Raw genomic sequence first — 24942 nt, 5'->3', positions numbered from 1 at the left:
CAACAGTGTCCACACACACGTTACAGAGCTAAATGATCTGAGCTGAGGCAGCAATTTACTGTTTTTGTTTTGTTTGGTTTTTCACCCGTAATAACCTTTAACCGTTACTAAACTGGTGTTGTTCCTAACCTTTGAAATTCTCATTATTCACCTTGTTGTTAGAGCATCAAAGAAGATAGAGTTGTATCTGTTCGACTGGTGATGAACAGCTTCCTTTCATGTGAAGGAGAGATGTCCTGAGATCCTGTAACGTCACTGTCTCTCGATGTGGTTGTGTGCGACTTGCAGTCGTTAATCATGTCCACTTTCGCCTCAGATACCCTTATGAGGAGATTAGTGTCTAGGGTTAAGTAAACCCCTCTCGCATGTACACGTATGTATGGAGCATACGCTCACAGTTGAATGGGAGCTGTAATCCACTGTTATTTTTTCACGGTAAATAAGCTGTAATGGCTCACAGGTATGCAAGTACTGTTGTCACATTGCCGTCAGAAAAACCCCCAGCAAAAGTTACTGCTGCTCGACTGTTTTTCGACTCATTTGTGAGTCCATGTTCTGACTTAAATACCTTTTCGAGGCCCTCTCTCTGTGTACATGTCAATTAAAAGGCCCCTTGCTCTGCTCTGCTGCCCGAGGAAATAACCTGGTCATCTTCCATCTATTCCTGCACCTGCAGACAAAGCCCCCCCACCCAGGCTTACTCTGTAATATGAAGGCTCAGTGCATCTTCCCGCAGGCGAGTTATATATTCTAGTGGGGAAGCAGAGCAGAGCAGGCAGAAGCACAGACAGAATTGTTAAGTATTGTGGTTATTGAGCTAGAATTTTATGATAGCATCAGCTCATTAATCTTTCTGTCATGTTGTTAAAATGCCCGTCAAGATGGCAGCCAAAATGATGCAGTGATGTGCAATCACTTCCTTTCTTTCTTTCTTTTTTTTTTTTTGACCAGTGGAGGTGACTCACAAATGATCAGGCTCAGATGATTTATTCCAATCCATTATAAGAGTCCTGTTTATTCCCTGCTGGGCGAATGCTCAGTAGGAGTAATCCTTACCTCATTACAAGCATTGCTTTTGCAGTAAAGCCAGCCCAGCTCTAATGTGCTTTTGTCCCACTCCTCTTCAGTGCTTGTATGACATTGGTTTTGGCTTTCTGTTTGTTTTGGAAAGGTGCTAAACAAAAGTTATTACTGTGCTTCAAGGGCAGCCACAGCAGCAACACCCTCAAACCAGCACCGTCCAATTTCAAGGAGATAAATGCATCTTTCTCCTGCTCTATTCTAGGCTGTTTATTTACTTAAGTGCAAACACAACTGCTAAGAGAGTTAATGTGTCCCTCATGTGATTAATTTCTGCAATGCATCTGCGATATCAGCAGTTAATATCCCACACCTACCTGATTTCTAAGAATAGCCTCCTTGTATTACTTCAATGAACTTGAAGTAATAAGCTGGTATTAGGGGTGCTGAATGGAGTGACTTAAGGGGAGGGGGCGAGGTCTGCTATTATGTTTGAAGGGCAACAACTTAAACTTATGCCTCCAATCCAATTTGAGGTGGAGGGCCTCATGAGTTTCTGTTCTCAACGTTCTCACTGTGAAGTAGGCCCATAATTTGTGGAAGTGGAGTCTTGTTTGTGGGAATCGTTAAGAGTCGGTGGACTGTGCAGGGCCGCTTGAATGTGCTGTTTGTGCATTTAATAGCCAGGTGAACTGCACTTGCAGGCGCTGGCTGGGTTGATTGACACTTGATCTTGAATTCAGTTGTCCTGAAGAGCATTGTTTAAATATGGGAGTTAAGTAGCTTTTTAAACACTGGTAAGAGGCTAACATCTGGAGTCGTGGAGACACACTGTTCAATATTGCTCGTGTCACCTGTCAATTGCTATTAGCCTATTTAGCGTGAGACGAGACCTTCTGGATGAGCTGGACCAATCACAAGCATCAGGTTAATCTGTACATACACTTAAAGCCTTGTACAGGTCTTCTCTGTGGACACACACACACACACATACGTAAATGTGCACAAGCGTGTACACAGTCCCACACACACACTTTGGCCTTTGCAGGCAAACCTCCACAGGGTGCATGCTCTAAGCAATCTCACGCCATACTGTCTACTTGTAGAACTTGTTGGAATACCTTATTTGCCTTAATCCAGCCACAGCACAGACGTGCAATTTTCCGGAGGATTAAGTGTTTTCAAAGAATACAGTTATTTATTACCCAAGAAGCATCTGGAATTTGGTGCAGTTGTTGGATTATGAAGTGATGTTAACTTGAGGGATTACATTTGTCTGAAAGGGGGATGTGAGGGATGTCCTTGTGCAGCGGTGATTCTTTGAATGGTCTTCTGTTGAAGAGTAAACGGGTGTGTGGTCTTCTCTTTCAGGTTGGGAGATGTGTGAAGGAGTGTGACGGACGGCCATGGGACTGGAGGGACGGTGGCTTCAGGCTGTCACTGCTGTAGCCATCTGTCTGCTAAGTAAGTATGCTAATGCAAATATGGATCTTTCGCATATATTTATAATGCATCTCCATAATAGTACATAAAGTCATATTAGCAGAACATTAAAGACATTTTCCGAGCTGACTGCAGACAACAAGAAAAACTGTTGTAGATCCTGTATTGCTAACTTGTTAATAAAAACAGATCCAGCACAGATTAACTGATCTGCTTTGCTGGCTGATATTTACATGGTAATGATGGTGATCTTTCACAATATGTCACTCTTTAGTCTTTGCAGAATCCCTTTCACCTCATTATGTAGCATTCTTACAGTATTTCTAAAACAACTGTTTCTTGCCTTTGCATGTAAGGTGTAGTTCAGGAGTTTGGAAAACAGTGCTGCGGTGGATTGAAACAAGTCAAGTAATTCACTGAATTTGTGCAAATTTTAACTCATTTTTTTAATTCAATTGAAAACTCATTCAAAATCGGCAGTTATAGCTGCATAAAACTATATTGAAAAGTGAAAACACACAAATGGTACAACATACTTTGTCCTGTTAGATCATGTCATATATTCACACAATTCTGCTTTTCTTTGTGAAAGACTTTGTGACTGGGCTTTTTTAGTTTGTAAGAACACCAGTTGTTTTCTAGTTATCTCTGCCATTTGGTTGCATAGCTTCAACAAAAGTTCATTGCTTACCAAAGTCAGCAAGACCTGCAGTATGTCCCTTGTTATGGTGGCAAAACACTTGGCATATGTTGCTGTTTAACTACCTACATAAAATCTGAGTGGCACCACGATGAATCTGGCACAGCTTCCATTGCCTTACATTAGAGAAAGTAAAGAGGCGGGGTTACAGCATAGACATGAGTGGGCAGAAGAGAATGAGGCCAAAATCCAACTTAAATAATATCTGCGGGTGTGGATTTAGATCAATCTGGGATTTATACTACCCCCAACCTAGGCACACTTCTGTGTGTGTGTGTGTGTGTGCACATGTGTTTGTAAGGGGGGTGGTGGGATTGATTGTGCTGGTCCGCAGACCATGTGTGTACCCCAGGGGGTGGTGGGAGGTCGGCTGGAGAGAGCACAGAGGGTCCTGCTGCCCTGCATCAGAGTATCACCGCCACCCCCCCTTCTGAGATTAAAGTAATCGCCCAGCCAGATGAGTAGCAGAGCAAACACTGGAACCCAGTGGCGCACACACCCACATGAGCACATGGCAGCGAGGCAGAGAGGGGACACTGCTCCAGGTGTCACTAATGGGATTGCTGTGTGTTTGCAGGCTTTGCAGCTATACGATCTTTGCACCAAATGGTACATGATTGTTTTACATGCCCTCTGATAGCACAGCTTTTAACAGGGAGCACTCGGGGGGGATGTCATAGTTACTGGCTGATACAGTTCAACACAAGCTTTTATGGATTAGTTGTTGCTTCTTTCGATCCATTTCCCACCAACTCTTCTGTGTGCTCACCTCTTCTTGCCTGTGTGGTCCTGCTCTCTCCTCTCTCCCACGTGATAATGTTTTACGAGCCCTTCTCAGCATAGCAAACAATTTTCACAAGAATGAATGACCAAAAATATTTCAGAGAGGTTAATCCGGCCTCTCTGCCAGCCATTACTCCCTTTTAAAGGCCCATATTTCTCAGGCCCTTTTAGAGCCTGAGATTTATGTGTGTATTCATGTTTTATTTCACTATTTATTGCTTTCCGTGCTATCAGCAAATGTCCCTCAGTGAAGCCTCATGCCTTATCTGGGTGATATGCTGTTTTCTTTATAGGTGTGTCTCAAGGTGAGGCATCATTGGTCCGTGCCAGAGAGGGGGGCTCTGCAGAGCTGAGCTGCAGTCTCACTCCTACAGCCAAAGAAGCCACCACCCCAAACCTCTTTCCTCTGCATGTGGTGGAGTGGGTGCGCCTTGGCTACAACGTCCCCATCCTCATCAAATTTGGAGTGTATGCTCCTCGTGTTCATCCAAACTACAAGGGTAAGAGTTATTTGTGATATGTTCAATCACACGCACTCCTTTCGGAAATCTGAAAGGCCTGTATCTGTAGCAACATGTTACTTCACTGGAGGTCCATTCCACTGAAGTAGACTTTGCTTTGATTGAATCTTCTTTTTTTTCCTTTGAAATTTGACTACACACAGACACCTGAATGTGTGCTTTACAAAAACCTTTCTCAGTAAACTATTACTATCACAGCAGTTTCTGAAAGTATCAAAGAGACTGACCACCAATTTACAGATTTCTCTAATTATGGTTCAGTGTATTTAAGTGAGATGTACATGTGGCAGCATTTCCTTTTTACCTGCTCTCATCTTTCCTGAGCAAAGGTAGGCATAAGGGGTTACACTGGTATTTATGAAGACTTGTGGAGGGGAAGTTTGGATGAAACAATATCCCAGATAGGTAATCCATCCAAACCAAAATCCCTGTAATTACTGCTGGTGTTCAGGCTGTGTTTCTAAACTGCAGTTGTAGTGTAGGGAGAAAGGGAAGGGCAAGAATGGATGTGTTTAATGGAGGCAGTTAAACGGGGGGGTTGGGTAGGTGAGCAAGAATAAGGGGGGTACCAGTAACGCTGTGCATTGGGGGATTAGGAGTGTAGGTGGGGGCTTGGTGGTCTGATGACAGTGTTTTATTAGTATGCTGAGGGGTGACCCAGTAAGGGGAGATTGTTGTGCTAGAAGGAGGATGGATGAAGCACTGGGAATAATGGGAGTTTTCTTGCTGGAGCCCTATAATCCTGTCATTGTCTACCAGAGGACAAAAGACAAAAGAGGGGTATCACAACCTCCCTTTGCTTTGCCAAAGCCAAAAGGACCAATAGGACACCAAAAATCCCATACTGTCCCAACTAGGTCACTGAAATGTACAGGGAACCTCACTAAAAGCATTTGTCATGTTAGAGTTTATTTTAACTGGAGGTCCCACACAGTGAAGGACTCTGATTCATAAATATGTTTGCTGCATCATGACAACTCAGGAACCAAATTTAAGTTCTACAGGGGATGGACCACAAAACAGGCGGCTGTGGGCAGTCGATTGGGCTACATGTGTTTGGCATATTAACCCTCTTGTAGGCCGTTAAGTGTGTCATTGTTTAGGGGCACTCATCTGACACACAAGCAGCCATAGTGAAGTAAACAACATTGCAGAGATGGAGTTCAGAGAGGAAAACTGTTTGGGATGTCTCAATACTTACCATATCTGTCTCTGGTGTGGGCTTTACTCCTGTCTGCCTCAGATCCTCATATCTCCCCTCCCACTGGAGGCAGATGGTAGCATGTGAAGCGTGTCAGCGCTGTGGGTCTAATGTATTCTACCCTCAAATTAAAATGTTGGGGGATTTGAGGTTTAACCACGAGGCAGCCAAGTAGGGAACCATTTCCTCATCTTTGTCTTGGCTTGTCTGAGATCAGCAATATGAGAGCAGAGATGAGACCCACACTGTTGTTCAGAGGTGGGGGTGGATTTACACATAGTGGCTCAATATGTATTATTACTATTACTTCCTTGGGTGGATTCATTGCACTGCAAATGCAAGGCTAAAATAAAACATAAAACACTGTCTGTCCTTGGTCTGCTGCTTTGTCTCAAGCTCACTGATGCTATCTGCCATTTTTAGAAACTGAGATGAAAGAATCAAAGCAAGCAGTATCTTGGATGACTATTTCAGTCGTCCATTAAACCAACATTTTTTGATACGATATCAGGTGTATTTGAGATTGCACTCTATATTTGAGGAGTGTCACCGCTACGCAGTAAGGTTCTTCTGTCGACCCCCTTAGACACCAGGCTGTCTAGGTCTCAGAGACTTTGCCTTGTCTGCTTAAAGTGAATCAGGAAGGTATTAGTGTCCTTCGTTCCTCTTCCTCTCTGTTTCACACCCAGCATGCCCTGCAGGGCTGAACATTAGTCAACTCACAACAAAGAGGAAACAGCCGAATAAACTCTGACTGACACTCTATTATAGTCTGTTTGAGTTGTATTTGTTGAGGCAATATGTTCGGGTCTTGCAGTGTCAGGATGGTTTACTGTTACAGGGCTAGATCAAATGTCTCCTGTGTGCTGAAGTAAATCAGTAGAGACTGTGAGCAGGGGACTCCGACCTGAGGTTAGGCCAACAATGGGCAAACCCCCAGATCTCAGCAGGCCTCCATCACACTCTCAGTGTGACCTCTGAACACTGAAGAAGTTAAGGCCTGCATTTGTCGCATACATTCACGTACACACACACACACAATTTTAAATTCTACACGGTTAAGGAACTCTATAACCTTCCTCTTTGTAGACTTAAGTGGACTTTATTATTGAACAACCAGCCTTTTGCAAACATGAAACTCTTGTACAACACCAAATGCCAAAAATAGCCCAGCTGAAAGGTGAAATTGATCACCTTTATCCATCACCAACCAGTTTTTCCGCCATAACTAGACCAGGTTAATGTGTGGCAAACAATGGAAGAAGAATAGGTGGCTGCGGCCTGGGAATTTCATATTAGATGGCTTGAAACAGGAGGCCTTTACAAAAACTCTGTTAGCTCATGACTCATAGGCGTGTCACTGGCCAGATTCATATGATTCATATGAGGAGCATGAGATCAGAGTCAGTGCTGTGCTGGACTTTCAGATCAAATCCTGTCCTACTTTGGAAATGTTGCTCAAGTGTCTCTTGTGTAAATGTACATATTTACTGCTGTATAATTACTTAATAATAAAAACTTAATTTTGGTTTTGTTTTTTATCTGATATTTGAATATTTCACATTTAAGTGAAGTCAGTTTTTATTTATATGTCAATCAATGAGTTATCGCTTGACTCTTTTCATATAGAGCAGAGCCAGACCATAGTCTTTAAATTACAGGGAACCAACATTCCTCCATAAACACGCACTTGGCAACAGTGGTGAGGAAAAACTGTCTTTTAACTGTCAGAAACCTGGGATTGGACCCGGGGAGCGGCCATATGCCTTTACTGGTTGGTGTGCCAAAAGGAAGGCCAGCGAGCGCTGAGCTGTTGCTTGTGTGTAGTGACAGTCAAGCTCATGCTAGTTACGGCCCTCTGCTCACAGTACCGCAAGTTTGCACACAGAGCAGAAACACTGTCTCTTGAGGATGATTTCCCACTCACGGTTGTGGTTTTATGCACTCACATCACGTACGCTCACCTGGTTTTAATGTGTGCAGGTTTTGGGACTAATTAAATGCCACAGAGGAGCTTGGTTTCTTCCTCCTTATTGGTCTTTTGCAGTGTAGCCATCTCAAAGTCCTCTTCCTCTTCAAAATAAATGTGGTATTCGAAATCAAACATATGAAGTGGCCATTGATTACCATGACAAAGCTTAGATGCAGCAAATTTAATTCACAAATGATGAGGATTGTTCTCAGAGGCACTCAGCATTTTCCCGACGGTCACTCCTGCAGAGTAACTAAAGCAAATTTTAGGCAACTAGCAATTATTAACATCTGTGTTATCTCTCTAAGACCAGAAAACAAAGCTCATGTTCAAACAGTCCAAACAGCTCTTGCTATCTCACTGGACCGAATTCCATTAACTGAAATACTTTGCTCTGTGGTCATATTTGAGGGCTAATGCCTGCGGAGAGCTGAGTGGCCGCAGCAGTGAAATTTGGCACGTGAGTTGTGTGTGCTTGCTAGCGCAGGGGTTAACGGAGCCGAACAGAACGAGAGGGACAGAGTTAACTGTAATCTATCTCACGACAAAGAGCTATTCATAAGAGGGTTAAACTGATTAGGGAGACAGGAGGATTGAAGAGAGAAATTTGGGGGAGTGGGAGGGGTGAGCTGTCAGAGGCAGGGGGCCGGTCCCAGACTTATGATTGTATTCAAATCAAAACACATCCCACAATGCACCTCTGCCCGACTCTCTTATGCACATACGGATGGACAAAGAAAAGCAGTGCTGATGCTTCTGCAAACAGTATAATCTGTCTTCCTCCATAGTTACCCCTGCTATTGTATCACGTATAATTCACTACACCCCATATACCAGTGGGAACCCCCAATGCAAAAATCACATGTTGATTCCATTCCTGCGGAACAATAAAAGCCTAATCCTAGAGCTTTAGTTGCCACAAAATTAAAAACTCTGTGAGATTACTACATTTAAAGAAGGTGTTGTAAATGTACCCAAAAAGGAACAAGTGCATAAAATGTATGTGGTGGGTTAAACTGTTCTCAAGTGGATTGTGTTCCGGTGGTTTAACTTACAGAAAAAGCCTGGTCAAACTTGTTACGGGGAAAAAAAAAACAAACTAGGAGATCATAAACCTTGAGATGAGTCCAACTCCTGGCCAGCAGCATGAGTTATTCCTAACCTGCCACCCACTGGGCGAGAACCTGACTCTCGCTCATATGGAGAGGGTGTGTCTTCGAGGTTCACACAGCACCGGTGGATTAGCATTTCAGTTTCTACCCTTGGCTGCACTGCAGCTCGACCTGTTGGAGACAAGGGCTCATTTTAAGTTGGGCTGAAGCTGTCATGTGATAGCTGCTGGAGCAAAAAGTGAGGAGGAGGAGGAGGAGGAGGGCAGACACGAGAAAGGAGCAGCAGCTATTGTTTCAGTCCACCATAGAGTTTAATGTTGTTTGTCTCTTGAGGAGGACGTGTGGACATTGTGCTAATGTAGAATCAGGGGGGAGTGATGAATGTGTCTGCTGGGGAGTTACGGAGCACAGAGGTCAGAAAGGTCAACCTCTCATTGGTTGTCAGTGGATTATCGATGCACACAATTCGAGTCACCTCTCCATAACCTCTCGCTCAATCCTGCTTGGAATGAAAAACTGAGTGGCTTTTTTCTGATACGGTTTGATCAGTTTTCAACTCATGTGTTGAATTATTGCAGCAGATTTGTATTTTATCTGTGTATCAGACCAGCAGAGAGAAAAGCAGCCTTTTTGTGCAGAGCACCTGCTGAGTGCCATTTGAGATTTCAGTTCAAGTCCAAAGATGCAACATTCAAATTTAAATAAAGCAACATTTATCACACAGCGTCGGCCTTTTGTCTGTCTGCAGGCTGAAAGGACAACAGGCCATTTTTTTCCTGCCTCTCATTCATTTCTTCTTCTCCTCTTGTGCCGCTGGAGGTGACACTAGATTTTTTTTTTTTTTTTTTTTTTTTTTTTTTGAATCTAAACATGTTTTTCCTCCGCTGGTATTTCCTCAAATCTCTGACAGTAGAAAACCCACCCCTATGTGTGATCAACCCTCCCCTGCCCATGTTTGGCTGCTGTCAGGTTTCTACAGCAACTGAATTCAAATCTAAACCTACAGCCCGGGCTTTTCTCGCTCTCGTCACTATGGTAACCTGAGAGAATGAAGAGTGGGGGGCTGCCGTCTCTTTGTGGTGATGGACAAGAGGGAGGCTACGGGAAAGGGTTAAGTGTTCGACAGCGAAACCAGAATTCCCCCCCTTGGAGACCCGGGGGCAGGGCGCTCACCACATTTTGAAAATCAACGTGTATACACACCCACATGCTCTGAACCCACGAGATCAGTGCCCATGGTCAGTCTGAGGGATTTCCACACAAGACACTTTATTTAACATTTGTCTCAGAGACCAGCCCCAAAAGAACATAAGATAAAGGCAAGATAAATAATAAGAATAGATATGATGAATAATAATCTTTGCACACCAGGCACAGAGAAGAAGATAAAGGTAGCAGACAGTGGCAGTGTGAACTGTGCAGTATATAAAGCTCTTGCACAACAGATTAGATATTGAGACATCTCTCTATATAATACATAAAACAGTTTTTGCATGGCAGGTATACCGCAACAGTGCAGTTTAATTGCATGATGAATGAGGTACTTGTCCAAACGTTTTTGAAAACAGGGTCATCTATCGGGGCTTTGATGGCTCAAGAGCTCTTCCTCAATGACAAACTGTGACCTGGGTGGGTTGGGTCCTTACTGTGTCCAGGTTTGACAGTAAAGCACAGTTGTTTCAATCTACTGGGCCACTTTTACCACCCACACCACGTTCTTCTGGTTCTTGGCAGTGTAGCTGCCATACCACACTGTGGCACAGTAGCAGAGGATAATCCCTATGGTGCTTCTGTAAACGTTTACTAGAAGCTGAGGGGGAAGTTTGGCCTAGCCACAGTGATCTCTAACAATCCCATAATATTTTTCCACTTAAGGATTAGGCAAATGTTAAAGAGGGTTTGTGTGATTTTGCACGTGAAAGTGTTTTCCCTCTTAATCTGCACCTGGCAGTAAAGTTCCATGTCTAGTTGGAAAAGGTTGCACAGGAAATGGGCAGCTCAGGAAGGATCCCTCATAGAGAGATAAAAGGAAAGATGCCTAAAGTCATCCCCATACCTGTCATCATCTGCCTGCACATTTCCTCTCTCCTAGCCCTGCCCAGTTGTTTGAAAGACGCTGTCTGAAATGAGAGGCATTCATTTTATGGTGCCTCTAAGTGAGCACCGCCCATCAAACGCTGGTCTGTCTTTACGGAGGTCGGTCAAACATTAAACCTAACTATTAAGCACAGCAACAGCCCCAGTCAGGAATGCAGGGTTAATTGTTAGCTATTGTTGTCTGTCTTTACTCTGTGAGTGTGTGTGTGTGTGTTTCACCCTGTCTTAAGGCCATGTATAGACTTAAATGAATTTCATAGCTTTCCAGTCACTGCTGTCTGGAGGAAAGCTGGTGTGAATAGTGATGATATTGTGTTTCTTGTGATATTGTTATTTCAGGGTTGCAGGGCATTCAATAATTTTCTGCTCTTATACACAGAACGTCCACTTGTGAAAACTAAAGATCAACTGAAGAGACTGGTTTTATTTTGTTGTTTATTGCTTTGCTCAAAAGATTGAATGTGACAGACACTGCTTATATCTTCTAACTACTTGTTATTGGCAAACAAGTATGACGTGATGCCGGAAACTTCCCCACATTCCCCTGTTTACTTTTAAACTGCTTTGGCCACGGCCTGGTATGAGCAACGTGTGTGTTTCCCCCTGCACGCATCCTCCTGTCGTTTAAAGCCCTGAGATTGAAGGGGGGAAAAAGAGTTCATTGAGAGGCAGAATAAAAGGAAGGGGGTGTGGGTGGGGAAGGGTAACTTCAGTACCCTGAAAACCAGGCTGCAGTCACCAGGCAACCAACAGATCAAGTTTCAAAGCCTGACAAGGAGTTGTATGAAGTGCAGAGAGGGAGAAGAGGGAGCGGGGTATATGGGTGTGTGTGTGTGCATGCGTGCTCATGCGTGGATCCATCTGTGTCTTTGAGGGTGTTCACACACAAGTCCAGAGCCTGCTATGCCCCACGTTGTTTATCTCTGCCCAGCATCCCTCACTGATACACAAAAACATGTCACTCATTTCGTGACACATCCGTTGTAGAAATTCCTTTTAAACTGAGAACTACAAAAGGGAAAAACACATTTTTCTACTTCAGTGATTAAATGAATCTGCCTTCAAGTATTTCTGGCATGCTCATCATAACACTCTACTCCACCACCACCCAAACCCTAAATGACAGGACACCATCTTTATCTGTGATCTTGCATATCATTACAATCATCACTCAAGTGATTCATGTGTTTGCGCTTAGGGTCACTGACTTCTCATCTTCTGAACTGCGTATTTTGTTTTCCACCTCCTCAGTTTTCAAAACTCTTATGTGGTTGCTACAAACATTTGAGTCGATGTTCACGCATGTGCATGGTTTTGTTTGCTATAACTTTGACTGTGGCTGTTGTGACACTCGACGTCTGTCCTCCTGCATGGTAAGCCCTCCTCCTGCATGTGCTGACTCTGCCTGTCTGGCTGTGTGTATGTGTTGACTATGTCTCTTTGTCTCTCACCCCTTGCTCTTCGCCCTCCCACCTCACCCCTCCTCCCACAGGCCGTGTGTCGCTGACCCGGGGCGCCTCTCTGCTGGTGGAACGGCTGACCCTGGAGGATGAGGGCTGGTTCGAATGCCGCATCCTGCTCCTGGACAGTGAAAAAGACGACTTTAGGAACGGCACATGGACCTTCCTCTCCATCACAGGTGCAGCACTGCGGGGTTTGGGGTACTCTGGAGCTGCTCCTTTCGTTGCTCATCACTGGTACTGTCCTTGTTTAGAACATCCACAGCATGGAGCCTGGCTGGGACTCGAAAGGCCCTGGCAAAGTGCATATTCCTGAGTGTTATAGCAGCATATCAGGGCGTTCTGTGTGACGTTATGCACACACAGTGATCACATCTTGTTTTTGTTCGTGCCCAGCCTGCTGTGAGCTGATGTCAACGTAGGAATTGTTTTTAAAAATGACAGGAGCAGGACGTTGTATTCATGGCTTGTGTGGGCTACAGATTAATTTTAAATGCTTAAATCTGAGTGTTTTTAACCCACCTGCTTCCCACTCTCTGTCACAAAGAGCAGTTATGCCACAGTAGAGTTCCATTGAGAGTGTGAAGAGATGATTGTACTACAGTGAATAAAAGGCCTACATGTGCTGTATCAGGTTGCAGGGGAACACTGGACACCTTGTAAAAAACATTATGACATCAGTGCATGCACTGCATATCATATGAATGCATGTTACCTAAGAATACGTTTAGAAGTCCCAAAACCTGACACAGAATCTTGTACACAGAGACAGTGGTGACATATTTTATACAAACCACAATTTTTAGCCTTGATGCTCCCATCAGGGGAAAGATGCAGAATTCTTGCTGTAATAAATCTGTATTCTCCTCGCAGAAACAAAAAACGAACATATAAAGAAATTTTAGCTTGGTGGTATCCCACTTATTGTGCTTACATTTCTGGTAATCAAAACACCACATTTGGAAGCATTAGCAATGTCTCTTTGCAAATATATTGACACAGTTAACTATGAAAACCCAGAAATCTCCTTGTAAACTGTTTAAATGCAAACTTTGCATCTAAGTATACCCACCGCCTGCCAAAGAAAATTAAAGGTCTCACAAGGTCTAGGGATCATCTAGATAAAACAAATTTTCAACGCAGCATGACGATTGCCACTGAGCTTCACTGTATTAAAGTGAGCTACATGTGCTTTCTCTAAGTTACCACAAATCAGAGAAAACTATTAAAAATTGGTTGTTGGTAGATTAGTGTATTACCTTTTTTTTAAAACATTTATTGAGAAGTTGCCATGGTTGTCTGTTGACTTCTGTGTTTAGTGTACAAAGTGTTCTCATTGTCTTCTATGTCCCGTTTCCATGTGTACATAAAGATGGATATTTAATCAGTGCCGTGTTTGTTTTAGCTCCACCTGTGTTTATCAAGACACCACCAACTTTCGTGGAGGTTCTGCTCGGAGACTCGCTGACTCTCAGCTGTGGAGCCCATGGCAACCCTCGACCAACTGTTGTCTGGCATAAAGACGAGAGCCGAATTGAGAAACATGAAAAAATAAAAGTGAGTTGGATTAACAGATGGCATTTGCAGTATTTTAATTAAATACTTTATAATTAGCATTTTTCGTAGGAGTTGTAGCTTTGATGTTCCTTTGAAGCAAACTGCTTTGTTGTCCTCTCCACAACAGCCTCATGATCTTCCTCCGACTTGTCTTTCTCTCTTTGATCCTCTTTACCTCCACCCCCCCTTTAGGTGCTCAATGGTTCCTTGTCTTTGGCCTCCGTCACAAGAAATATTTCAGGTGTGTACAAATGTCACGTGTCCAACTCAGAGGGGAACTTGACCCACTCTACGCAGCTGCAGGTCAAAGGTGAGTGTGAACTGTCAACCAGCAGGTATAGAGGGAATCTCTGTTTATCTCATGCCTGAGTATGTGATGTGGTGTGCAGATGAAGAAGACAGAATTTTTTTGAAAATAGCACACATATGTGTTTCTGGGACAAAAGATCCTTCCAGATAGATGGATCTTTGTCTTGTGATCCCTGTTCTCCTCCTATTATCTCGCTGTGCGACTGCAAGCCAAGTGAACAGTTCAACAATCTCAGTTTCAGAGTCTTTACTGCCACCTACAGTCCGTCCTCTGCTGTTGCATCAAATCTCAGCTACCAGCACTTAGCGCTGATCTCTCTGATCCAGGTCTTAACCGACTGCATCATCATATGAGCACAATATTAACATAAGAATGTATTGTGTTCTTCCAACTTGTCAAAAGGACCCCCGATCATCATCATCTCCCCAGAGGACACCACTCTCAACATGTCCCAGGATGCAGTTCTGCAGTGTCAGGCTGACGCCTACCCTTCGAACCTCACCTATGAGTGGTTGAAACAAGGACAGAATGTTTACCACATTGAGTGAGTACAGGCCTTCAAAGCATCCACATGTCCACCAACAAAGCATACTTTACGTACTTTTTCTGTCCAGTGTAAAATAGTTATTATGACATATTGATTTCCAAACATAATCACTCCCAGTCCCCTCATTTCATTAGAAATACTGGGAAGTGCCTTTAATAGTAGTCTTTAAATAAACACAATGGATCAGTTAGCTGTTTTTCCAAAGCATGCTGCTAATACAATCATACAATCAGTTCTAATTAGATTATTTCTAAGACTATTATATCATGTGCTCATGAAAAGGCTATAAACCTTAGTTAAAGGAGATTGCTGTTCAGATTATTGCAATATTGTGTTGTTCTGACAAATAACCTTCTCAGTCATTTTTACTTTCTCATTACAGTGAAATGTGTTTTCGTCTCAACTGGATCACCTAAAATGCATCATGTCTTGTATCTTTTGGCTTTAGGTCCCTAAAGTCCAGAGTGAAGGTTTTGGTGGATGGAACACTTCTTATCCCTAATCTCATCCCAGAAGATGCTGGCAACTACACCTGCATCCCAACTAACGGGTTACTGGCACCGCCCTCAGCGTCGGCACAACTGACAGTGAAACGTAAGGGTTTAATCACCTATGAGAGGCAGAATCTGTGTGGTCCCATGCACCCATTCATTTTTTCTAACACTAACCCTCAGAGTTGAAAGAGGTTTGAGCATATCCCTGCATGCCCTGGGATTGCTACTTTTTATAATCAGTTCCTCGTCCTCCGCTTCAGATCCTGCGCGTGTGGTCCGAATGTCCCGGGAAACGTATTTACCTGCAGGCATGGAGGGCGTCATTGTCTGCCCAGTCCAGGCTGATCCCCCTGTGCTGTATGTCAACTGGACCAAAGATGGGAATGATTTGAATCTTGACAATGTAAGCCATGCAGTGAAGAAACACAATGTCTCACACAGAAGAAATTGTGACAAACTGCACACATAAATCACGTGATTCTTTCCTCTTTTGACCTGTTCAGTATCCCGGCTGGATGGTGAACTCCGAGGGCTCAGTTTTTATAGCGACAGCCAATGACAATGCTGTGGGCATGTACACGTGTACAGCCTATAACAGCTATGGCACCATGGGCCAGTCAGAGCCCACCCAGGTCATTTTGAAGGTAAGACTTCTGGTCTCCACTCAACTCCTGAGTCTCCGCTTACAGAGAAAACCCTTTTATATGAGGGAACACTGTTGTACATGGGAACATGTAAAAAGGCTCCCTCTCTCCTCCAGGACCCACCTTCATTCCAAGTGCCTCCGCGGCCTGAGTATCTCCAGGAGGTGGGCAGAGAATTGATTATCCCCTGTGAGGCCAGTGGAGACCCCACCCCAAACATAACGTGGAGTAAGGTAAAGGAGATTTTCCACTCTGATAGGTTTTATTCCCCTGTCCCATTAATGTCCTCAGGAGAATTTCATAATTTCTGATCTAAACAGTTTTTAAAAGAAATCCATCTGTCTTTCTGTCTTGAAAATAAAAAAAAATCAGTGGTGCTTATCCTTAACCTTAACATGCTACATATGGTTGTTTGGTCATTAATGGGTGATTTTAACTTGTTGCTGACCCTCCTCACAGATTGGACCTTCTCCTCGCTCTCAGTACACTGTGTTGGCTAACGGTTCCCTCCTGCTGCAGCCACTCAGTAAAGATCACCACGGGGGCTGGGAGTGCTTGGCCACTAATCGTGTAGCGACCGTCAGTGCAGGCACTGTGGTCATGGTGCTGGGTGAGTGGGTCGACCTTATTTCTGCCAGCGAATATGTTGATGTGTATTCAAAGTGTATTGCTAGCAGTTCATATTGTGTTTTTCTGTTCCTCAGGCACCAGTCCACATGCTGTGTCCGCGGTATCTGTCACCACAGAGATGAACCAGGCCAATGTGTCCTGGGTGCCAGGCTTTGACGGTGGATACACCCAGAAGTTCACTGTATGGTCTGTAACCCTATAAAACATACTCTACTATAGGCTTGGTTAGGTTTGTGGTTTTGCTGGTCTGGTCTGATGTAGGAGCTTAAACTGGTTTAATTAATTTAATTTTTGTTTTGGCTCTGTCTTTACTTTGGCTGTTTGGATTTTTTTTCTCCAGGGTTAAACAGTCATCCAGAGGAAAACATGAATGGGCGTCTTTGCCTGTGCCGACGTCCAAAAACTACTTGCTGGTGACCGGACTACTGGCTGGCACCGGCTATCAGTTTAGCGTCCTACCTCAGAATAAACTCGGCTCTGGACCTTTCAGTGAAATTGTTTCTGTGCGAACACAAGGTTTGTGCAAATAAACTTATGTGCTGTTTTAAGTTTCCACTCATCTCTCTTAGCTCAAAGTATGTGTGAGTTTGACCTTATATCATGTCCTGGTATCAGCTGTGCCAACAGAAAAACCTACAGTCATCACCACTGTCCCAGTTCTGGATCCTCCCATACTTCTGTCAGCCAACCGGACTGAGCGAGGTGTTCTCCTCCAGTGGACACCTCCCGAGGCTCCATCCTCTCCACTGACGGGCTACGTGCTGCAGGCTCGCAAAGATCAGGGCCAGTGGGTCATCCTCAGCAGCAACATCAGTGCCAATCAGAGTGAACTACTCGTACAAGGACTGCTAAGGGTAATGATGAGTTTCTATCTGATATACTTTCCAAAGACCGATCACTGTGGCCTCTGTGTTACTTACTTTTGCAACTTGGGTGCATGTAGTAACTTTAATGACAAGCGTGCTAATTTATATGTAATCAATCTTTTCTCTCAGGACTACAAATATGATCTGAGGCTGATGTCTCGTAGCAACAAAGTACTCAGTGAACCGAGTGAGTCTGTCAATGTCTCCACCGTTGGTAGGTGACTTTGTATAGATTACCATTAGCATTACTTTCATATTGAGTCAAGGTTTACACCATATGTATATTATTGATAAAATTCTGTGTTCAATCTGATTACAGGGATGGAAATTTACCCCCTGCGCCCAAGTTTCTTGGAGGTCATCCCTGAGCCCCTGTTGGCTGGTGTGTTAGGAGGAGTGTGCTTCCTGTTCATGGCCATCATCCTCTCGTTGGTGACAGCCTGCTATATGAGTCACAGGAGACAACGCCGGCGCAGAAAGAGAAGACAAGGTAAAACACTATCTTCACTCTGTCTGTGGAAAGTACAGTAGTTGATTTTTATGCTAACTACACTATGTAATGATTGAACAATTTTAACTGTGCTATTTTTTGTCATTTTTATTCACTTTTTCACGTTTTTCTTAGATCTCCCATCTGCCTTCCAGAAGAGCTCATCTCCAGAGTAAGTGTCTTCATAAGTGCTCCTGGATATTTGCACATATGTTTCAATATTTCTCTTCCTTCATTTGTTTTAGATTGTGACAGTCCAACAGGCTTTTAACAGGCTTTTAATTGATGTATGGTTATTATAGTCATTAGTGGACTGTATTGAGACGCTAAAAACAACTTTTTGTTTGAATGTGTTTTGTGAGAATCTGCAGCATGATGTGATGTTGTTGGGGATTTTTTCTCTGTCTTTCTCAGCGCCCGCTCACCTCCTCGCAGCCCTGACAGTGTCCTCAAGCTGAAGCTGTGTCCACCACTTCCCTTCTTCCCTAACACCTCCTCCTCACAGTCCGACCGGTCGTCCTTTGATAAGGGCAGCCGTGGGGAATACCACGACCAGCGGAAACAACTGCTGTCCAACTCCTCTCCTCCACCACATTACACACTCTTTGAGAGCCACTTGGGCTCTCAGGCCCCGTCACCCACTGCTCTGGAGTCCATCTCCAGAGGTCCAGATGGACGCTTCATTGTCCAACCACTGCAAGGAGGTTCTAGCCCCGCCAATATGAAAAACTTGAAAGAGGACATCCTACAAATTAATGGTGGGGCTAGTGGTTCAGGGAGCAACAGAACATCTTTCAGGGACTCTCCAAAGTCAAGCATTTTAAGCTCAGAGAAGGACGAGAGGAAGAATTCTCCCCTCACTGTAGATGTTCGAGAGCTGAGCAGGCCTCCTTCCTCTCCTGGAAGAGTGCGGGCCATGGCCAGAAACTTCTCTCGCCACGGCTGCTTTTACTCTGATGACGAACAAGGCTCAGAAGCCCTGCTGGAACGAGCCAGCTTCTATTCAGACAACAGTGAGAAGAAACCCAGCGATTCTCTCAGGAGATGTCGCATGGCGGGCCACGCAGAAGATCTGTTCCCCAGTTTGGCCAGGAAAACTAAGCTTTTGGATAGAGACAGACCACACCATTCAGACTACCAACCTATAGAGAGTCAATTGACAAATAATAGCACCCTGGTCTCACAGCTTGACAGTGAGCTGGAGAGGGATAGCATTAACAAGTGTGTCCAACTGGCAAAGGAGAGGGAAAAAATGGAGAGGGAGCTGGAGAGCTACACAGCCAATCAGAGAAGTCATGGTCATGGAAGAGACGAGCGACAGTCTAATAAGACAGAAGGCCCTCAAAGAGGCACACTTAAGTCAGAGGAAGAGCCTGTATGGAAGCCACAAGATGTTACTATGAGACAGAAATACAGGCCCTCAGGTCAAACAAGTCAAGTATCTGACTATCGGAGGGCCTGCTACTTTGGGAACACCAGCAGTCCCATGGACCGGCTCCCTACGTCTCGCATTCATTGGGACATTAGCCCTGTTACATCGGTCACCAGCCTCATTCCTGTACAGAGCCCCCGGGAGACCACATCACCCCGGTCACAGCATCCTCGAACATGCAGGGAAACCACAGAGGACTCTTTTGCCATTGATTCATCACGCTCTCCGGTCACCCAGAACACCTCCCTCCCCATGCTCTCCCCAGATGTCACCTCAGAAAGCCCCCCTGTCCTGTCCCAAACACCAGACAGAGCCAGGTCACTGAGTCCTCAGAGAGAGACAGATACATACCGAAAGTCAGTGATTGAGCAGGGTTTAAGGGAAAAGACACAGGACAGAGGTGTTGCTTCAAGCTCCAGACATTCGTATGCTTATGCAGGCACTCAGCCTACCAGAGGTCCTTCAGTTGACAGTGATGGGCCTGAAAGTTCAGCTTCTGCTCCACATAATCAGCCTGAGAAAACTGCAGAAGTAGATTACACGGCAACAAGGGATCAGAGTCCATCAAGTTATTCTACCTTGCCTTATGAACATCATGAAGTAGGGACGAAGGCCAAAGAAAAAGAGACTCAGGCTCCTGATGACCGACGGTGTTCGGGGTTTTACTCTGACTTAGAGAGAGAAGGTGTGCGAACACGCTCAAGAAGGAGTGACAGATGTCTCTTCTCTGATAGTCCAAGCCCCATTTCAACATTGACTCTTGTAGAAGAGGTGGAGAGTGACCAGTCACAGTTTTCTGTCCCTGGAATGTCAGGGTCCTTCAAGGCCAAGCCTGCAGCTCCATCTCCCAGAATGTCCTCACTGCAGACAAGTGCAATTCTTGAGTACCTGAGCCTTCCAGGTTTCATTGAAATGAGTGTGGATGAGCCTGTGGATGAGGCTGAAGTCACAGGCACAGCTGGACAAGGTTCAGAACTAAAGCCAGAAAAATCCCCAGGGGCTAAGCCTGATGTGGTTCCTAAAAACTGGGAGGTTCATGTTCAGGAAAACCGGGAAACAGTCTCAAACCAAAAGGTTTGCTTTGAACAGACTCAACACACGGGTGCCGCACAGTCCAGTTTTCATGCTAGTACAAAACAGGACTTTAAACGCTACCCCCAAGGAGACGGTAGAGATTCTTCACTTAGAGTTAGATTTCCAGATGAAACAAGACCATCATCACCTGCTCCAGAAAAAACTAGCAAGCAACTTTATGATGAGAAAACACAAATTCGAGTTGGGACTAAAAGCACAGACAGACCTGAATCAAGACTTGGATCCAAGTCTGCTCACACCTTGTTCAGTGCAGCTAAAGGCATGGCAGATATAGTATCAAAACACTCACAGAGTTTTGTAGACAGTAGTGAGTCTTTATCAGAGAAATCCCAAAGACAAGCTTCTCAGGGCAGCAGGGCTAATAATATTGCATCACGAATATGTCAAGCTCCTGGGCCATTTCTCAAGAAATCCATAAGCTTAGGCCCTTGCAGGACGCTCTCAGGTATGGGACAGCCTCGTCCTTTCCTAAAGAAATCTATCAGTTTAGGCTCACAGAGGTGGGAGCACTTTGAGAGCCCAAGGACATATATTTCTGAGAAATGTTATTGGGACGAGTTCCCAAACCCAGATATCAGATCCTACAGTTTGGGTCGCAGTCCGTCTTCCTTTCCCAGACCAGGACCCTCCTGGAGGGAGTATGTCCCATTCAGACGCCCCAGCATGGGGAGCTTAGAGAGGCCTCACCATGCACCAAGATCTTTAGCAAGTCCTTCCTACCTCACTCCTTCGATGTACTCTTCCAGACAGGCTTCAATCTCCCCCATGCTGGAACCCTCCGATCCCCGACGGCAAGCTACTGTTTTCCCAGAATCCTCCAGGTGGTCTCCCTCTTATCAAGATACCCTGAGGTCTGCCCAGCATAAATATGTCCCCATGCCCTCCTCCATCCCTGTTCCTCAGTACCAGTACCAACACTGGCCAGGATCAAGGGGGGAAAACCTGAGACCCATGGAACCCAGGAGGGGCCCTCCAAGGTCCTACCTGCCCAGGGGCATCAGTTGGCCCTCACCTTACTACGCCCCTGTCCCACCAAGGGAAAGAGAGAGTTACAGACAGCCAGACAGGGTGATGGGGAGGGGAGGGGAGCCAGAGACCCGGGAGGTCAGAGAGATCAGGGAGGGAGGGAGGGCCAGTTATGCCAGTCAGAGCAGTGGCAGAGGAAGCGCTGGTCTCTTCCGACAATCTCTGTCCATCACTCCAACACTGCTCAGCTCGCCCGAAACCACAGAGGAAAGCGAGAGGCACAGAGCTGAGACGGAGCTGCCTGAGAGGAGAGCAAAAAGGTGAAACGGCCCCCACACCTGGACAACAACAGCAAACTCGCTGGAGTGTCTCCTGGGCAGACGGATTCATTTATGCTGCCAAAATTACTTTAATGTTGTTTTTTGTTTCTTGCTTGTGATCGTTCTTCTCTGACCATTTGTTTTGTGTATCTCATTAGAAGGAACACCTCAGTAGATGAGAGTTATGAGTGGGACTCTGCCGATGCCTGCGTGGACTCGGAGGTCCTGGAGGCCATGAGATTTGATCAGTCACAAATGGGTTTTCAGAGAGGCAGAGGGGAGCTCAGATCTGATCAAGCTGTTGGCCTCCAGGACCAGCAGCAGGAAGGTGATCATTTTCTCTCTCTCTCTCTCTCTCGCAAGCTTTTTGATGTTGCATGTGTTGTGAGCGTAATGCTTGATGTGATGCTGCATGTGTTCATCCTGTGCCCTCGTGCTGTTATTGTGAACGTGTCCCATGATGTGCCCATCCATGCGTTTCCTCTCCCTGATGCCCTCCCCAGGCCCGTCTCCCTCAGTCAGCCCTCCAGCTTCCATCCCACCTCGCTGCCAGTACAGCCGCTCCCTAAGTGAGGCGCGCTTCAACGCTCTCCGCCAGGAGTACCAAGAGTACAGGCGGGCTCAGGAATCCCTCTGTTCCCGTGAGCCCTGCCTCACCACTGGCCACGGTTCAGACTCCGACTCCAGCTCAGCGCTGCTCTAGCAGCTTAAGTCGGTCCGTTGTTCTGCCTGCCCTCTCGCCTCTTTCCTCTTTTGTTATTCCGCCTCTCACTGCTCACCTGCCTGCATATTTTTCTTGCCTGCTGCTGTATCATCCACGTGCAGTGAAACTGTGCACGCCAAAACATTTGGAGGCCTCGTTTCAGATAAACTTCCTGCTTGTCCTGTCCTATCTTAAGTTTCAAAGACAGGAAAAATCCTATCTTCTCATTCCTGAAGCAACTCCTGAATGCTTAACTATCTCAGATCTCATATCTTGTCTCAAGAAATCCTAACTAGAACTAACAACAGTGGTGCTGCCATTTTTACCAGCTATTTTGAATTTAGGATGGGTTCTGTGCCATCCTAAAGTGAGATTCTTTTCCTAAATGCAGTCAGCAAACATGTTCGTGTGATACCGGAGATCCAGAGTTAAGATAGGAGGTTTCTGTAACGAGGCTCCTTAATTCAGAGTTAACTTGTGTGAACCTTTGGGAACTGTTCTCTAACGTTCTCTCTTTGTCGTTCACAGGTATATCTCAGACAGACACCCAATAGCGGTTTTACTGAACAGACGACAACACTGTGGTCCTGGACACTGTCGCACCTCGCTGGAGCTTTGTCCCGTGAGAAAGCTCATTGTTTAAAGTTTTTCCTCCTCTGTTACAGCAGACTAAAGAGACAGCACTGTATGCCATCAAATGTGACAGGCTGTGACTCCTCAGTCCTTATCAGAGGACGTATTCCTTTTCTTGTACTTGTTCTTTGCATGCTGAAGCTGAGAAGGGATTATTTATTTTTCTAAGAAGCTTGTGCAGCTGTATTTTAGGATTTTCTTTTTCAACTTTGACAATCAGGCACACGCGGCTGCTCTGAGAAATGAAACGCCTCACTTGACCAAGTTCACGTCAGCCCTGCTTTATAAAAGCAGCAGCCTGCCATGCAAAGAAGTCCGTGTCTCATGTTTATGTCCATCCCATCAAACAGAATGACAATAAAGAGATGCTAATGACAATTATGTAACTGTGTGCCCAGGAGAACATGTGGATGTGCTTTGTGATCTGCCTGTTTCCCTCTGAATATGAAGTACTTGAATACTACTACGTAAAGATCACATCGTTAGTTAACTCTTTTTTGTACTTTATGAGTAGAAAATCTCTCGGCAGTTCACGGTATCCCACTTTGTTACTTTAAAATCATTTTCCTGCTGGTTACCTGATTTCCTGTTTTATCCGTTCCCCTGTGGAGACTTAATGCGTCACTTCAAATGGCCTCCCAGTATTTGGTCAAAATGTACAAATGTTTATATGTACCTAAATGTGAATGAACCCTGCTGTTTTATTGTATATTCCATTTCATGGTTTCATCAGATGAGAAAATGCTACTTTACTCCACCTGAGTCGGTCAGATGTTGCTTCTGGGATTTTTGCCTTATTTTTGTTCACGGCTCGATTGACCACGAAAGTTTTGAGCTGACAGGCGATAATCAACCAAAACTGATCAGAGGTTTTAAAATGATTGACAAGTTTGTACCTTTTTTACACACGTTTAGCTCACAAGATGAGCTTTTCTGTATATTTATTGAGGTGAGTTATGATATGCAACAATGTTTACAATTCACATCACTGATGTGAAGGCAACACTGTGAATATTTCATCGACTTCTGGTTCTGTATTTGAATTTGCAAGTCTGTCATGAAATTTGTGCCCATTAGTTGTTGTTGTTTTGTTTGTTTTTTTACATCTTCTGACAAACATAAGTTTAAAGAAAATCTTTGTAGCTATACTTTGTACTGAAGAAAAAAAAGATGAAAATCTTCATATGGAGCAAGTATGCATTTCTGGTGATGGTTTTGTACAAACTGAAAGTTTTTATATCTCACCGCCTGGTTGTTTTTGTCATTTTTATATGTTTGTAATGAATAAATTGTTTTATTCTGAATGTGTCAGACTGAACGAACGTTTTTCTGTTGTTTGGTGCTTTGATGAAAGGCACGAGTGAGCTGGCTGACTTCCAGAGCAGAGCCACACCTGAGCTACACCTGTAAAGCGTCTGAAAACACCACGCTGACTTACTTTAAACTAACTCTCTGCGCGGCTCTTCGGTGCTGAGCTAAATGCTAACTCGCTGGTGTTAGCATGCTAACATGTGCTAAATGGCACCACTCTGTTGACCTGATGGGAATGTCATTAGGTTTTCATACATTTGGACAAATTATAAATGTCACCTGATGGTGGCGCTGTGTGGAAGGTCACTTCACCAAAGTGATTACAATTAAACTCATCTTCAGCCAGTCCAATACACGTCAGATCTCTCCTGTATTTCATCACGCTGAAAACGCTGAGTCATCCTTTCGGAGTAAGATGAGTCGGCAGGTGTCTTGCCTCGGCACTCTGCAATTGCCACAAACATTGCACAACATTGCCAATAATTGTCCACACAGTTACTGTTTATTTCAACGGGGAGAGGTTTAACATCTTATAATCTTCACAGACATGTCGCGCAGCGTGTCTGCAGCCGCGGGCCCTCGTGGGTTTAGCTTCAATGAGACCAGAGAAGAAGTTACTGTTTTACGTGGGTCGA

The 24942-nt window shown here is 44.7% G+C and overlaps 1 protein-coding gene across 4 annotated transcripts in view; it reads left to right on the top strand.

Moving 5' to 3' along the window:
• igsf9b (immunoglobulin superfamily, member 9b) overlaps positions 1-24300 on the top strand; it is a 29821-nt gene extending 5521 nt beyond the window's left edge. For 3 of the 4 annotated variants that reach the window (XM_046386914.1, XM_046386915.1, XM_046386913.1), the window contains exons 2-22: positions 2392-2484; positions 4240-4446; positions 12342-12488; positions 13715-13866; positions 14059-14176; positions 14579-14720; positions 15172-15317; positions 15478-15620; positions 15721-15861; positions 15978-16094; positions 16321-16471; positions 16566-16677; positions 16832-17007; positions 17107-17345; positions 17487-17571; positions 17677-17847; positions 17983-18019; positions 18262-21660; positions 21819-21988; positions 22164-22375; positions 22892-24300. In XM_046386914.1, the coding sequence (XP_046242870.1) occupies positions 2427-2484; positions 4240-4446; positions 12342-12488; positions 13715-13866; positions 14059-14176; positions 14579-14720; positions 15172-15317; positions 15478-15620; positions 15721-15861; positions 15978-16094; positions 16321-16471; positions 16566-16677; positions 16832-17007; positions 17107-17345; positions 17487-17571; positions 17677-17847; positions 17983-18019; positions 18262-21660; positions 21819-21988; positions 22164-22363 (6111 nt within the window). In that variant the 5' untranslated portion in view covers positions 2392-2426 and the 3' untranslated portion in view covers positions 22364-22375; positions 22892-24300. The remainder of the gene's footprint in view (positions 1-2391; positions 2485-4239; positions 4447-12341; positions 12489-13714; positions 13867-14058; positions 14177-14578; positions 14721-15171; positions 15318-15477; positions 15621-15720; positions 15862-15977; positions 16095-16320; positions 16472-16565; positions 16678-16831; positions 17008-17106; positions 17346-17486; positions 17572-17676; positions 17848-17982; positions 18020-18261; positions 21661-21818; positions 21989-22163; positions 22376-22891) is intronic. The other variant, XM_046386916.1, reaches the window with a different exon arrangement.
• The last annotated feature ends 642 nt before the right edge of the window (positions 24301-24942 follow it).

Source organism: Scatophagus argus, chromosome 4 (genome assembly GCF_020382885.2).
Source record: "Scatophagus argus isolate fScaArg1 chromosome 4, fScaArg1.pri, whole genome shotgun sequence".
NCBI lineage: Eukaryota > Metazoa > Chordata > Actinopteri > Scatophagidae > Scatophagus > Scatophagus argus.
This window is presented reverse-complemented; position numbering and strand designations above follow the sequence as displayed.